The sequence below is a fragment of the Passer montanus genome, unplaced genomic scaffold (genome assembly GCF_014805655.1).
Source record: "Passer montanus isolate IOZ18808 unplaced genomic scaffold, ASM1480565v1 scaffold69, whole genome shotgun sequence".
NCBI classification, from domain to species: Eukaryota; Metazoa; Chordata; class Aves; order Passeriformes; family Passeridae; genus Passer; species Passer montanus.
This window is the reverse complement of record NW_024372036.1, coordinates 6,650,711-6,665,159: the sequence shown is the minus strand read 5'-3', so window position 1 is coordinate 6,665,159 and position 14,449 is coordinate 6,650,711. Positions and strand designations below refer to the sequence as shown.

The following is a 14,449-nucleotide window of genomic DNA, read 5'->3' as shown; positions in this document are numbered from 1 at the left end:
GTGCTGCCTATGTGTTGTGCTTAAAGTAACAGGTATATGGGAATGAAGCTGTCACCAGTGTGAGTGGAGCAATTATTTGGCAGCACTCAGCATCACTGGCAATGATGTAAAACAGAAAATAAAGAACTCCAGCAACCAATTGATACAGAAATTGCAGGGAGAATGTGGAATGCATGTATTCCAAACTTTAGTCTAGTGAGGAGACTAAAATAAACATTTCTAACATTAACTATCATTCAAAATCACCTCTTTTGACCAAAGTGGGCAGGCCACCAGGAAAAGGAACATGATCTGGGTGTTTGATAAATAGCTGAAAGATTAAGAGGGGCTTTTTACATGGGCATGTGGTAACAGGACAACAGGGAATGGCTTTAGACTGAAAGAGGGCAACTTACATGTAAAAATTAGGAAGGAATTCCTTGCTGTGAGGGTGGTGAGACACTGGAACAGGTTGTTGTGGAGAAGTTGTTCAAAGCCAGGATGGACGGGGCTTTGGGCAACCTGGTCTAGTAGAAGGTGTCCCTACCCATGGTGAGGGACTTGGAAGTAAATGGTCTTTAAGGTGCCTTCCAACCCAAACTATTCTCTAATTCTGTGGTGGAACAGGTTGTGATGTCTTTAAGAATACAAAAAGAAATTAGGTGAAATTTTAAAGCATTAGCAATAGGGCTGAATGTCATTAGTCTTCCACTCAAGTACTGACGTGATAAAGAATGATTTTACCCATGCTCCTATTAAGTGACATTCAAGAATTTTCTCAAAACATGTATCTTATCTCAAGTATGAAATTTTTTTTCTAGGTAGCATATTCTCATATTGGCTTTATTCTGCATCAAAGCATCTGATGAGTCTAGAGGACATGATATCAATATATGATTTATCCCTTCGAAGTCTTTTTCTTTTCTGTCCCTAATTAAACATTACTTCAGTAATTCCCAGGGGCAAGGAAGCATTGCGACTACACTGAAATGAAAATGAAGTTTGTGAGACCACAGTTGTACTGTCTGTGGTTATGATTAATGTATTTTATGATTGTTGTTTTGCTCATAAGATTTAGCTGTTTTTTTAAAGGTACTGTGAGGGAGCATACAGAGAGAAAGCACAGATTTTTTTTTTTTTTTTTGGTAAGGTGACAGAAATTTAAGGAGATTTTAATACAAAATTGATTGAAGTAAAATGTGTCAAACCAATGGAGATCTTAAATGTGATTGCTGATTATTCAGCCTTTGGCAGGCCACTAATAGTGATGGTAAGTGAGAGTTTCTGTTCCAGTCAGCCATTTCCCAGAATGAGGAGCAAATGCAAATCCTTCATACTTAAGTGTTTTGGGAAACAGGCAGCAACCCTACAATGACTGTCAATTGAGTGACTTGGTAAGTGGTATTTGTAGTCAACATAAAGATGTATTTATTTAGCTGTTAGTTAGGACACCTCTGCCTGGTGTAAACCCACAGATCAGTCCAAGAGGCCAGAAATAAGGCTGTTTTCAAGATACACAGGCATTTTCTTTCCCATTTTCTTTGGTCATGTGGAAGTGGATCAGGTGGGTTGATTTCTGCCATTCATTCATGCTTTTAAATGCCGTTTTTCATCTGTCTTTGCATATGGGCTGCTTTTGCATTCTGAAAAAGAGGTGACATTTATTAGCGTATTTCATTATGCCAGCCAAATGGGTATACTCTGTATAGACTTAGGTATTCATAGTGCTCAAGTGTTTTGACTTTTTACACTTATTTTATATGAAAAAACAGCGAACAGCGCATTCTTATCTAGCTGCTACTTCTTTATGCAGCACTGTGGAAGACTGGATTTGGATAGAAGTTTATATCCATTTAAAATACACAGTCAGCATTCTAAAACAGTGATTAGTTCAATTTAAAAATTAAATGTGCTGAACATAAAAATAAGCTTAGAAAACATGGTTTGTATTGAAAGCTAATTGATAATATTAAGTGAAGGAATCATTACATACAGAAAATGAACTGATTAAGATTTTTCTAACCCACATGCCTTTGCCTTTCAGAATTAAAATTAGTAGAACTTATCCTTCTCATTTATTTTTAAGGGATGATCTTATTAATGCTTTTACAAGGTATGGAATTTGGAGTAGTAGGTCCCAAATTTCAAGACAGTGAAATGAGAGCTCTGGAGAAAATTCAATGCTTCTCACCATGTCTTTTGCTGTCTCCTCATTTGCTAAGATTCAAACCGTCTCTTTAAATTCTTTGGAGCTAAGACAATTAATTTTAAAATTACTGGAAATGAGTGAAGTCTCCAGATGTTAATGGCTTGTTTAATTCTACTGCAGTGACATTAAAGAACACTAATCAAGATGAGAACTAGGTTGTTCTCTATGTTGTACAAATACCAGAGTCATTTGGAGCAGCTGTAATAAAATCCCTTGTTATCATGGAGCAAGGTGAGACACACAAACAAGGTCTTTCAGCCATTATTTTTCAGTCAAGTTTTAAGTGACATTAATTATCTGTAGCATCTTTTACAGTCCAAATGAGAAATTATAGTTTATAACAGATGTTGTCTCCATATTAAACCTATCACTATTTTTTAAACTTGAAGAAGTAATTGTCAATCCTATGATAATACAAATTATAGCAAACTCAAATGTGTTCAGAAACATTTCAAAGACATTATTTTCTGATAGTCTAGTTAATTTTAGGGTTGCTGTTTATCTTGTCAAGAGAATTTGTACATCCTTTTTTTTTCTGTGTCATTTTTCCTTTTAGCTTTCTCAGTTCTCTTTTCACAAGTTGAAGCATTTTTCTTCAAAGTACCTCTGCCATATGGGCTTTCCCCTAAAGCTAAAACAATACTTCATTTAAATTATTTAATTGGCCTAGGTATTGGTCAGTAATGTCCAGGTGTGGCTGACACAGGACATTGCTGATGATTGCTGTGAATTGCATGTAATTAGAGTTGTAGTTAAACCCTGTAAAACTGATCTCTCAATGGATGCCTTAGATCATTAACATGGAAAAGTTCATGTCTGGTGAAATGTGTGATTTGTCAGTCTTACTTCTGACACCTCTAAGAGTAAGGCATTAGTCACTGCATTAACCTGTTTGTGATGCTAAAGTCCCATGAGCATAGCTAGCCTACCTTCATAGAAGCCTGTCTTGCACTTCATTTTTCTTAAAATGTTCTTGTATTAAGAAAGTCTGATGCTTTTACTAAGAGTTTTCTGAGCCCTCCTGTGTAGTAGTGATTTAGTAACAATTTAGTAACTCCTCCTTGCTTCCTTTTTTTTTAAAATCTTGTCTGTAGAAAAATCTGTCTGGGTCAGTGTGTCCCAATAAAGCCTGTAACATTTACTTCTTTCATCTTTTCCTTTGTCTTCTCCTAATGCCTCTTCCCCCAGTCTGTAGGCTGCTGTTCTGCAGCTTGCCTGCTGCTTGTTGTCAGCTTCCATCAGACTGAAGGATTTCTTGGAAGCAAAGGCTCTTACAGGGCCTCTTTTCACCTCATCTGTGCAGCTAAAGATTTGACATTCACTTCCTGAGACAGGATGAAACTCTGGTTTTGAGAAACATTATGTAAATTGACTGTGTTATGTAAGGAACTCCTAATAATGATGTACATTACAGCATATTTATAAAGATTAAAGGCAGTACTGCATCCTGTGCACTGGCAAAAAAAGCAGACTCCTGAAAAATGTCTTAAAAATGAAATAATTATAATAGACTTGATGTTTGTTTGATGTTTCTGTTTAGGTGCTGACTGCAGCACAAATTAAATCAATTTGCCTGGCCATACTAGAATCAGGAAAACAGTATGCAGTGAAGAAGAGGAAACCAGTCCCACTGATGTACTCCTACTATGGAACAGAGTATCTTGGTGAGTAAAACACACCAACACCTCTGAGAGGGTGCTGTGTGGAGATGCTGAGCTAGTAGGCACTTCAGGAATAAAATACATAAAATCTACAGTGTGGGATTTCTCCTGAACCAATTGGGACCATCCATGCTTCTCCTCCTCACGGGCAGCTGGGTTGCAGCTCACCTGAAGCAGTGTGAAAGGCCTCTGAGCAGGGCTTCTCAAGGCACAGAATCACTGCAGAAAGTGTGAGATTGGTTTACAGTTCCCTGGCAGGGGAGCAGAGAGAGCAGTCACTGAGACCCTGGTGGGTACAGACAGTTCTTGCACTGAAATTTAGGTGTTAGCTCACTGGTACTGTCTGTCAGTAACTGGAAATACCCATTTATGGCTCCGTTTCAATTTGCATTCAGCAAATGCAAATATATGGCCCAGATTCAGCAGTGTGATAAGAAGAGTAACACCTTGAAACAGAATTCAGTTCAGGTTCAGTTTAACTTCATACAGTGAGTTTCAGTCACATCACAGTGAGAGCAGAAGGAATTCATACATATTTTCTGCCTTTTTGCAAAGCTAGAGGAAGACAGAAGTAGTAAAATATGGTGTTAAGCATCTAGAATTCTTTTATTCCAAGCACTATTTCAGTATGCATGAAGAAGGTGAAGGAGCCATGATCTTGACAAGGAAATCTGTCCCAAGGGAAAGTTGCAGTGAGGTGCAGACAGGACCTAAACCCACCCTCTAATTCAGTTGTTTCTGTTCTTTCCAGGTGCAGCACATGGGCTTTCCTCAATCCTGCAGATGTTGCTGTCCTATTATGAGTACCTGCAGCCAGCAGATCAGGAGCTGGTGTGGCAGAGTGTGGATTTCCTGATGGACCAGGAGCAGAACAGCAACTGGCCCCCTGAGCTGGGGGAGACCATCGAGAGGGAGAATGAGCTGGTGCACTGGTGCCATGGAGCTCCAGGTTCTTTTCCCATTGATGCTATGCACAGCCAGATGCTCATCACATTGCTTTTCCACATTAGGTGATTCCATGTAGAAGATAATCACAGGTTAAATTTGACCAAAGTGAAAAAAACCCAAAGGACATAAAGAAGTTACACTTTGAGATGGGGAAATTCATTAATTGCTATTGTTCTTCCCCAGAAAAACCTGTGTCCCATCACTGTTCTTGGGTAATAACACAGATGTAGATTACAAGAACACTTCAGCTACTCCAGTGTTTGTTAAATTCAGACCACAAGTCAGCTTAACATTTCCTTAGGCACTTGAGTTGGTTATGTGTCATGTGCATAAGGTTACTGTGAACTGAGCTGTGCAGTGCTCTGGTGAAAATTATGATTAATTTATTTAAATCCCCTCTAAAAATAAGCCAAATAACTTTTTTTTAGCAGAAGTTAGTATGCATAACTGTGTATAACTAGAATGAAGCAGTGTATGCCTCACTGGGAAAAAAACAAAGTGAGTTTCTTTTCCTCATTTAGTAAAAGTTTGTATCTGTTGCCAGTGGAAGAAATTATAAATACACCCATGCTGGGTGGAAGAAATTATAAACTTACCCATGCTTGTGTTTCTGTCAGTGTAAGCAGGTGAGGTGAATGGGGATTTGGAGCCAATAGAAGACAGTGCTAAGAGTTTAGTGTTTAAAGTCAAAAATGTGACTGCTCTTTTAAAATTATGAAAGTCTGGGAATGTTGGACTAAAACCCTGAATTTCAATAATGCCTTGAAAAGATTGAAAGTGGTATTGTCACAGGGGGTGGATAAGTATATCTCACTGTGTGTTTTTAGCATAGCAGATACTCTCCCCTCATGGAGCATTTAGAGGCTATACTGACATGTGTAGAGCACAAGCCTGCAGTTTTTTAGCATATTAACTTTATTTTCTTACGTGTTCTTTGAGACCCTTGGTGTGCTTATTACAAAAGACAATCTCACTGCTCTTTCCCCAGGCATTGCATATCTGTTTGCCAAAGCTTACCTGGTTTCCAAGAAGCCTCAATATCTGGACACTTGTATCCGCTGTGGAGAGCTCACCTGGCAGAAAGGCCTTCTGAAGAAGGGCCCTGGCATATGCCATGGGGTGGCTGGTAGTGCTTATGTGTTCCTGCTGCTCTACAGGCTCACTGGGAACTCCAAATACATATACAGGGCACAGAGGTGAGCATTCCTGTCTTCTGGATTTAGCTAATACCAGGAAGTTTCAGGAACATTGATAAAGCAGAGGCTGTGATCACCACCCTTGGATGTAACCTGAGTGTTTAAGGTTCAGGATCAATTCTGGCCATGAGTTCTGGGGTGGGAGCTCTGTAGTCTCTTTCCAGGCTGCCTCCCTGCCTGGGGGCCTGGTTCCTACAGAGGGAACTGGGCTGGATGTGGAGGAGTCACGTGCATCCAGGGCTCATCCTGATGTGATGGCAGAACCCGGACAAGCTGTGCACCCAAGTCCAGGAGTACAGTAAAACATGATTTGTTAGGATTTTTTTTCAGAGCATGTAACACTATTCCATATTACTAAAAGTGGAAATTAAGTACAGGATGTAGTGTGCAGTTATTTTATATTTTTTTTATTTATCATTCTCACCTTTAGCTTAGCTGGTGGGGTTAACTCTATTTTGTCTAAGTGCAAGCACATGTGGTCCAGTAAAAATTCTGTCATGGTGCTGCAATTATCTTTAACTATGTATCTGTAGTTTACTGTACCTGTTTAAAAACATACTATTCCATGTTTGTTACTGTTTTCCTTACAGCACAGAATAACAAGGGGAAGTGGTATAGTAATTAAGATGACTGATTTTCAGCTCTTTGCTTATTTTTTTAATTTCATGTAGTTGTTTCAGCATTAGAGAATTTGTTGCATTGATGTGAAACATTGCTTGCATCCCAAAATTTATCAACAAGTATTTGTTTATGATACGTCTTACAGAAGTCAGAAAAAGTTTATAGCTCTTAAACAAGCATAATGCACACACAGATTGCAAAGGTTTGTCTCTTCTGGATCTAATGAAATTGCATAGTGTAGAATTTACAGAAAAGGTTAAATACTGATCATTCTACTTTCTTTAATTACTGAGTGCTATTAAAATGATACTTCCAAACATATAGACAAAGAGGAACATAAAGTAATAACAAACTCTTTTTTTTCTCTCTTAGGTTTGCAGAGTTCTTATTTACAGAAGAATTTAAGTCTGGTTCCCGGGCACTAGAAAGTGTATATAGTCTGTATGAAGGTTTTTCAGGAACTGTGTGTTTCCTGACTGACTTGCTGCAACCCAACCAAGCCGAGTTTCCTCTCTTCAGTGTCTTTGTCTAAAGACTGATGTTCTCCAGGGCCACATCCTGGAGGTAGTGGGAGAGGGCACCTGCAGTTCCACTTACTTTTCAAGACAGGCTATGTACAAAACGAGCCGGGGTGCCACTAATGCTAGCCTTAATGTAGCTGGGAGTCAGATCAAAAACAACACACACTGGGGCTTGGGGGGTGGGGAAGTGTGTGGTCAAAATAAATGGGTCAGTGGGGAAAAAAATTGGGGGAGCTGATTGAATCTTGTGTTGTAGATATTTATCTAATTATTCAAGTGAGAGAGAAAGGGGCATTATCAAAATTTTAATTTGGTGAAAAAAAGGCAAGCTAGAATTGCAGGGACATGCAAAGAATAAATAGTGATGCACCCAATAGGTTTTAAAAAGAATCCTGCAAAAACCATTCATGGAGCAATTCACTAATTGGGAACAGTATTGTAGACATGTCACTGCACTGCACAAAGGCAAAATCTGGGAGTTTTTTTACCTAAACCACATCTGCTAGTTCTAGTAAGATGTATTAGGAAAATCTGTATCTTTGAGCTCTTTGGTCCTCATATAATGGCATTTCTGTAGATAGCTGTGTGTTCAGGCTGCAGTTTCACAGTTCATTTCAGCAAGTGGGGTCTCGTGTGTGTGAATGAGCACTGAGTTGGACCCTTCCTTTTAGAGCTCAGTCTGTGGCAAGGAGCTGGTCTCCTTTCTGATGTACTGTAACTGTGTCACCTCTTGTCAGTGTTTTCCCAGTCACATGGAAGATGGGTGGAGCCATGGAGAAGACTTGGATGGAAAAGTTCTGTAGCAAAGATACAGCAGGCAGATGCTTTCTTCATGGTACAGCATTGCTAGATAAGTATTGTTCAGTGATACAAAAGCTTCCTTTAAAAATTAATTACTTATAGCAAGCAGCATTTCTGAACAGTGCCCTAAGTTTTTCAGATGATGGAAAACCTATTTTCCTTGATGAATTTTTCACTACAAACCCTGCAAAGTGAATGCAATCCTGGGGTGGCATACTGATCCTCAGAAAAAACCTGATAACAAAACTCAAAATTGCTTTTTTTCTTAGTTATCAAGATAATGGATATGCCCAAATGATTTTTAGCTAGAAAATAATTTAGATAGAAATAAATGGGTTGCTCAATACTAGTTGCACTAGCACGTATATTTGCAAATATATGCTGTTTTCTATGTATTATAGATATGATGACATGGTACTTGAAAACTAAAGAAAACACTAATATAGATTTCTACTAAAAATAGAAAATTAATATCTGTATTTAAAATTTATTTATTTATTTATTTATTTATTTTTATTTATATGGGAATAATATCTGTAAAGACAAATCAGGAAGACCAGTATGTCTAAAACTGAAGTTAGGGAGAAAAAGCTGCTGTACATGCACTGCCAAACAAAGCAGTCCCTCTTCCTGCATTCTCAGCTGGAGGAGATTACAATTTCTTTATTTTTAATGCCTAACGGATTAAAGTTCCCATTTCATTTCAGTGGGCTTTGATCAGGCTATAAGTTGGAGCTAGGTCTTGAAATCCTTCCACATTTTAATGTAATAATCCCTTCCTGCTCTTGCCACTGTTATTTTAATGAGATGGCTTACATTATTATGAGCTGCAGATAAGGATTTCTGTTACTCTGTCTTGCACTTGCAGCTCTAATTAATTACTTAATCATAGAAATAACCATATTTCACTGGTGAATAAAGCAATGCAGTTCTGTATCAGTTTGTCAAGAACTTAGATATCTTTTAGCGAATGGAAATGTTAAATCTCAATATACATTTGTTATGTGTTTATTAAAACACATAAGTTAAAAGGCTATATGGTCTTTTAAGAAAGCCACTAATGTCACTTGGTTACTCTAAGCAGTGAGATGTGTGCACACAGAGGGGTGAATTCCTTAGGGAGGGTGTACACATGAGGCTGAATCAAAAAGTCAGTGGATATGTGAGTGTGCTCTGCCCAGCGCTGTGGAAATGCTCCTGTTGGATCAGAGCAGAGCCAGCTGTCAGTAGTGAAGATCCCCAATCCATTAGGATTTTTTATCTAGAAAGGCAGGCAAAACTTGGCCTATCCACTTCTTCTAAATGTGATCCTTCACAAATGCCAGGGAATAAACACTGAGCTCAGTGTCTTTTCTAGTGCTTTCTCCTATGTGTCTCTCTTTGTAGAATTTCTTCCAATTCACATTCAGAGGAGACTGATCTCTGTGTTGTGATCAACAGCACACTCAACACAGATCTCCTATCCCCACAACCGTTCTCTGTATATGAAGCCACATTTTGGAGAGACAAAACAGTTATTTGAGTAAGAGTTAGTCCATTCAACAAGGAGAAAACTCATGGAACCACCCAGTTTTTGAAATCTAGGTCCCAAACATATCTGCAGGTTATGTGAGTTCAGCACTGACTCCAGCAAGGGCAGCACATGAACATCCAGTCTCATGGGATACATCTGGTAAAAATCTTGGAACATATTTGTTCATCTCTTTCATCAGACATGGCAGTTTGAGCTCACTCTCAGAGATTTGTGGCTTTTCTTACCTGACCTGGCTGGGTTAAGGTGGCTTCTAGATGTGCTGCAGTCACAGCTTCTGAACACAGTGCAAATACACCCCAGGGCTCTTTGGAAAATGCGATTAATTTAATGAGCAGGGATTTTTCATCTTTCCCCTCTTTATTGTCTCATCTGATTTTTTTCTCTGTACTAGATATGCTGTTACAAATGTGCCATTGCAGTCTTTATTTGCTGCTTTTAAGACATTGACAGAACAGCAACCTGAGTAGAGCTGTCAGCACTTTCCAGAGTAACAAAAAGGAAGGTCTTCTGTGTACCCTTCTTCCTGCTTTGAGAAATCAACCTTGCAACCTTTGCTAGACATTCTCCATGGAATGCTGTCTCCTCCTGCTCCCAAACTGGGCCCTTAGGAACTGGAAAATGTATTCCTGAACAGATTCTGCCCTGGTGCTGTGTACAAAAGACTCTGTTGTGGGAAACGTGAGAAGCCTCTTGCAGGATGTAAAACACAGTAACTACGTCATGTTTGCACAGTAGTTTCTTGGTTGTGTTTAGTTTCTAAAGTGTAAGCAATAGGAATTTAAGTGATATAATAGTATTTCTGATTATGCTGTTAAAGCAAAGAGGATGCATTATGTGGGTATTGGTGCTTATTTGTGATGTACCTGTGTTTGTGTGGTGCTATTTGTGAGTAAAGCTGTAGATTACACATCAGTTTAAGGAGCTATATACTGTTCATGACTTTTAGCCTGCCATCCATAGATTACTGTCAGGGAATAATTTTGAGGGAAGCTAGATCTGTAGTGTCCAGATTTATTGATTTCAGGATTCATAGAACCAGATGCTGTAATTTTTATCAGCAGTACAGTTCTAACAAATATATATTTATTTTTAATTGCTACTCACAACTTCTCATCATAATCAGATGTTTATTTTGTGCCACTGCTTTCAATATCTACTTTGTTTGCATCATTGTTGCCTTCAATTTCCCTGCCTTTGTTTCCCAACCTTTGAATAACTTGAGGAGGCTGAAGAAGCAGCCCAGGTCTTCTGTTCCTGAAAATAAGATTGATTGATTTTGCTTAAGCAGGGTGTTCTACTAACTTGCATTACATTATTTTATGCTCCCAGATGGTCTCTTCTCTCTGGCTGTGCCATTTCCCACCTGCTAAGGAAAAATCATTATCCTTTATAACAACTGTCACTGGTGTTTTACGTCATTAAATAAAAGAGACTTTCTAGGGGGCGTGGCCACATCTCCATGCTTCAGTGTTTCGGTTCTGTTAGGACAATCAAAACCAAGTGAAATGGCTAAACATTCCAAATTTCACTTTTAAATAGTTCTGGGAAACATACATAAGGGAATACAAGTAAAGGGATCACCTTTATTGCTACTCTGTCAAATTAAGTAATGCCACTTTGATGTTCTAATACTGATTATATATGGACATGGAAAGAATATGACAAGAATACGGATTGGTTTTTTAATACTGTGGAAAAAAATGAACCCTAGGCATCTGCTCTATTCAGAAACGTGGAGGGGCAATATGTGCAAATGGAAACTTTGATAAGCAATCAAGTTTTTGTATTCATAGTTTTCTGCATATACAGTTACAGCATCTGCCAACATATTGCATGTTTTATGCCAACAGTGACCTATTTTAGTGTATGCATGCATTTTGAGACTATATCCTTGTTCTTTGGATCTCTGAGGTCTGCCAAGTAAATCTCAGGTGCAGTAATCTTCTACAAACCTTGAATATTCACTGACATAAGTGCATATTCTAATCTGTAGAAAGATTAGCATATCAGGACTAAAATTGCCCGATTGATTTTCAAAGAGCAATCTTGCTCTGAAGAGCTAACACTTGCTGGCTGGCAGCACAGCCTGGACTGCTCTGAGAAGACATTTCAGTTTATATAAATATGTCTAAGACTAAGTAGTAACAGCTGAAAGCTAAATTGGAAAGAAATAAGAAAATGACCAAAAATCCCACTTTGAGGGGAACAACATACTTCAAAGCCATAAGCCAAAAATGCTCAGGGCCCACAAAACAATACAGCAATTTAGAGATATGAATAGGCATTTTCCAGAGGAATAGCACAGTGTCTCATGGCACAGGTAGTGGTACAGTAAGCACTGTGCTTGTTTCAGCTGCCTGGAACAGCACTCCATTGCCATTATAGCAAAGTCATCAAATGTTAAAAAACATTTGCCTGTGAAGGAGTTGCCTGTAGCTGAACCTACTGCCTACTCCTGTCTTTTAAAGGAACAGAAGTGATGTGCGCTATCCATGATGAGGCAGTTTAAAAAAATACAATCTGCCTTTGAATTACTAAACTTGACTAATTTGTACTGTCACCATTGGTCTTACACCCCATATATTGGAAATTCTATGTCATGCTCTCAAAAAACATATTTATAAATAGGAATCTGCTTGAAAATGCATAAGGCCATATTTATTTTTAATGCTTAGAAGGGAGTCCCTTGACTTTGTTCATGGCATGACTGAAAGAGAAGATGGAAGCATTTAGGTCAAGTACAACAATACCAGCTAGAATGGCAGAAAATTAATTAAAAACTTATTTTGTCCAGTGGTGTAATGATATTTGAATACAAGAGAATTTATAGTGTACTGACATTCAGCAACAGCATTGTATCACTATGTAAAAGTTCATAAGTCAATTATATCCTGTAGGGAATAGAAAACACATTCTACTCCAACATACATTTTTACATCATATAGAAGAGGAAGGCTGTCTGACCACAAATTCAACTCTGCTTCTGTCTTCATTACCATGACCACACAAGAGAGAAGGATTTCTTTTAACAGTGGTCTGGTTTTGCCACTGAATTGGCCTCCTGCACTCATTTTAACAGCCTGATAGGCCACCTGCTGATGTCTGTGGTGAACCTCTGCTTGATTCCAGGCATGCAAAGTAGCTCCTTCCACATGTGTGAAACAGGGGTAAACTATGTTGTTCCAGACCCCAGGCCTACAAACTTTCCTTTACACATGAGTCCCATGGAATTAGTAAGGCTTGTTTGCATAGTATGAGGAAAGCACAGGTGTTTGCATATGCAGGGCCCTGTTTGATAGCAATTTATACACATTTTATCTCAATATCTCTGCAATATACGTGAATACCAATACAAATAAAAACTACAGGGAACTTAAATGGCATTATTTAATGTCTAGTTTGTGTTGGTGACACTTGATTATTCAGTATATTCCAGTGTGTGATGTTCATTCCTTGAGTACGTGCCACACCCTAGATTGGTTTCTCAGTGTTACAGCCATTCACAGCCATGATGTGGTACAGGCCTGTAGAATCAAGGCTGATTTGATTCTTTAGAGATGCACCTTATTGTTTGAAAGCAGGACCCCTGCTTTTCTAATATTTTAAACACTGTGATCTTTCAGAATGTGTTTATTGTATTAGTTTTGTATTGTAGATTATGATAGAAACTAGATTTTATAGCTTTTTAAAAGCAGTGATAATACTGAGCTTCATAGTGGCAGAACAAACTGTGTATATCCATATTATGAATATTAAAGCTGTGATTATATTTTGCCTTAAATAAAAGTCCAACCTTGAACAGTATGATTTTGTATTGGCTTATTTTATTTCTATGACTTACCTTTCATAGTGCTGGCTACACTTTCTTCCACAGTAGTCGTGACTCAGTGTTCCAAAAGCTTTTCAATGGTTATCAAAAGTAAAATAAATCATTTTAGAATGAGATAAATCATTCAGACCAAGTGTTTATTGGCACTTTTTGTGTAAATCTGGTGACACCCTAACTTGCATTAAAGAACAGTAGCAGGTAAGCAGAAGTAGCCAGTAGTGTTATCCCATTAATAATATCGCAGACTTCATATCTGGTGCTCCTGTAGGTCCCAGGTCTGTACTAACCCCCACAGGGTGATCAGCAGTTACCTAGGAGCAGGCAGGCAGAAACAAGATCTATCACCAGAGCCAGCTGAGCATGAACCAAGTACCTGCACCAAGAGGAGGAGAGAAGCAATGACTGGAGACTCCTGGGCAGGACAGAGGCACCATCTGCCAACGTGGCTTGGTACCTCAGTTTTGTTTGTGCTCGGGTTCAGGATTTCATGGAGGGGTTACAAAGGCTTGTCTTCTCCTCAGGCTGTCACCTTGTGCTGCTCATCCATGCAGGCACTGGCAATACTGCTGGGGTGACAATTCGTGTCTCCAGAAGGACTCCAGACTTTTGGTGGCGAGGCAGAAAGGATCCTGCTGGTGAGGGGAAAAGGCCCAGGGACAGCAGGCAAATGCTGCAGGCCAACAGCTGGTGTCACAGCAGGGCTTAGGGTTCTGTGGCCCAAGGAAGGAAAAGGTCTGGCAAACAAGAGGAGAACCACCTGGCAGAGAGCAAAAAGGGCACCTCTGACACTGCCACACTGCCCTGATCACTGAGCTGGAGTGCATGAGGGGAGCCTCTCCTACACTCACAACTCCTTTTCTGCCTTTGGTTGGTTGGTTTTGTTGTGGAGTTTGTTTGTTTGTTTATTAATTAAATCATCTCTCTGCCTTTATTATTGCACAGGGTTATTTTCTTCCTGGTACAGCCTTTGAAGGAAAGGGTCTGGCAAACGAGGAGAGCCACCTGGCAGAGAGCAAAAAGGGCACCTCTGACACTGCCACACTGCCCTGATCACTGAGCTGGAGTGCATGAGGGGAGCCTCTCCTACACTCACAACTCCTTTTCTGCCTTTGGTTGGTTGGTTTTGTTGTGGAGTTTGTTTGTTTGTTTA

The 14,449-nt window shown here is 39.1% G+C and overlaps 1 protein-coding gene across 1 annotated transcript in view; it reads left to right on the top strand.

The window, feature by feature from the left end:
* The window catches only part of LANCL3 (LanC like 3), a 37,429-nt gene extending 24,155 nt beyond the window's left edge, over positions 1–13,274 (top strand). Inside the window, exons 2-5 of the mRNA XM_039729489.1 lie at positions 3,729–3,852; positions 4,601–4,798; positions 5,786–5,993; positions 6,987–13,274. Of these exons, the coding sequence (XP_039585423.1) occupies positions 3,729–3,852; positions 4,601–4,798; positions 5,786–5,993; positions 6,987–7,146 (690 nt within the window). The 3' untranslated portion in view covers positions 7,147–13,274. The remainder of the gene's footprint in view (positions 1–3,728; positions 3,853–4,600; positions 4,799–5,785; positions 5,994–6,986) is intronic.
* The last annotated feature ends 1,175 nt before the right edge of the window (positions 13,275–14,449 follow it).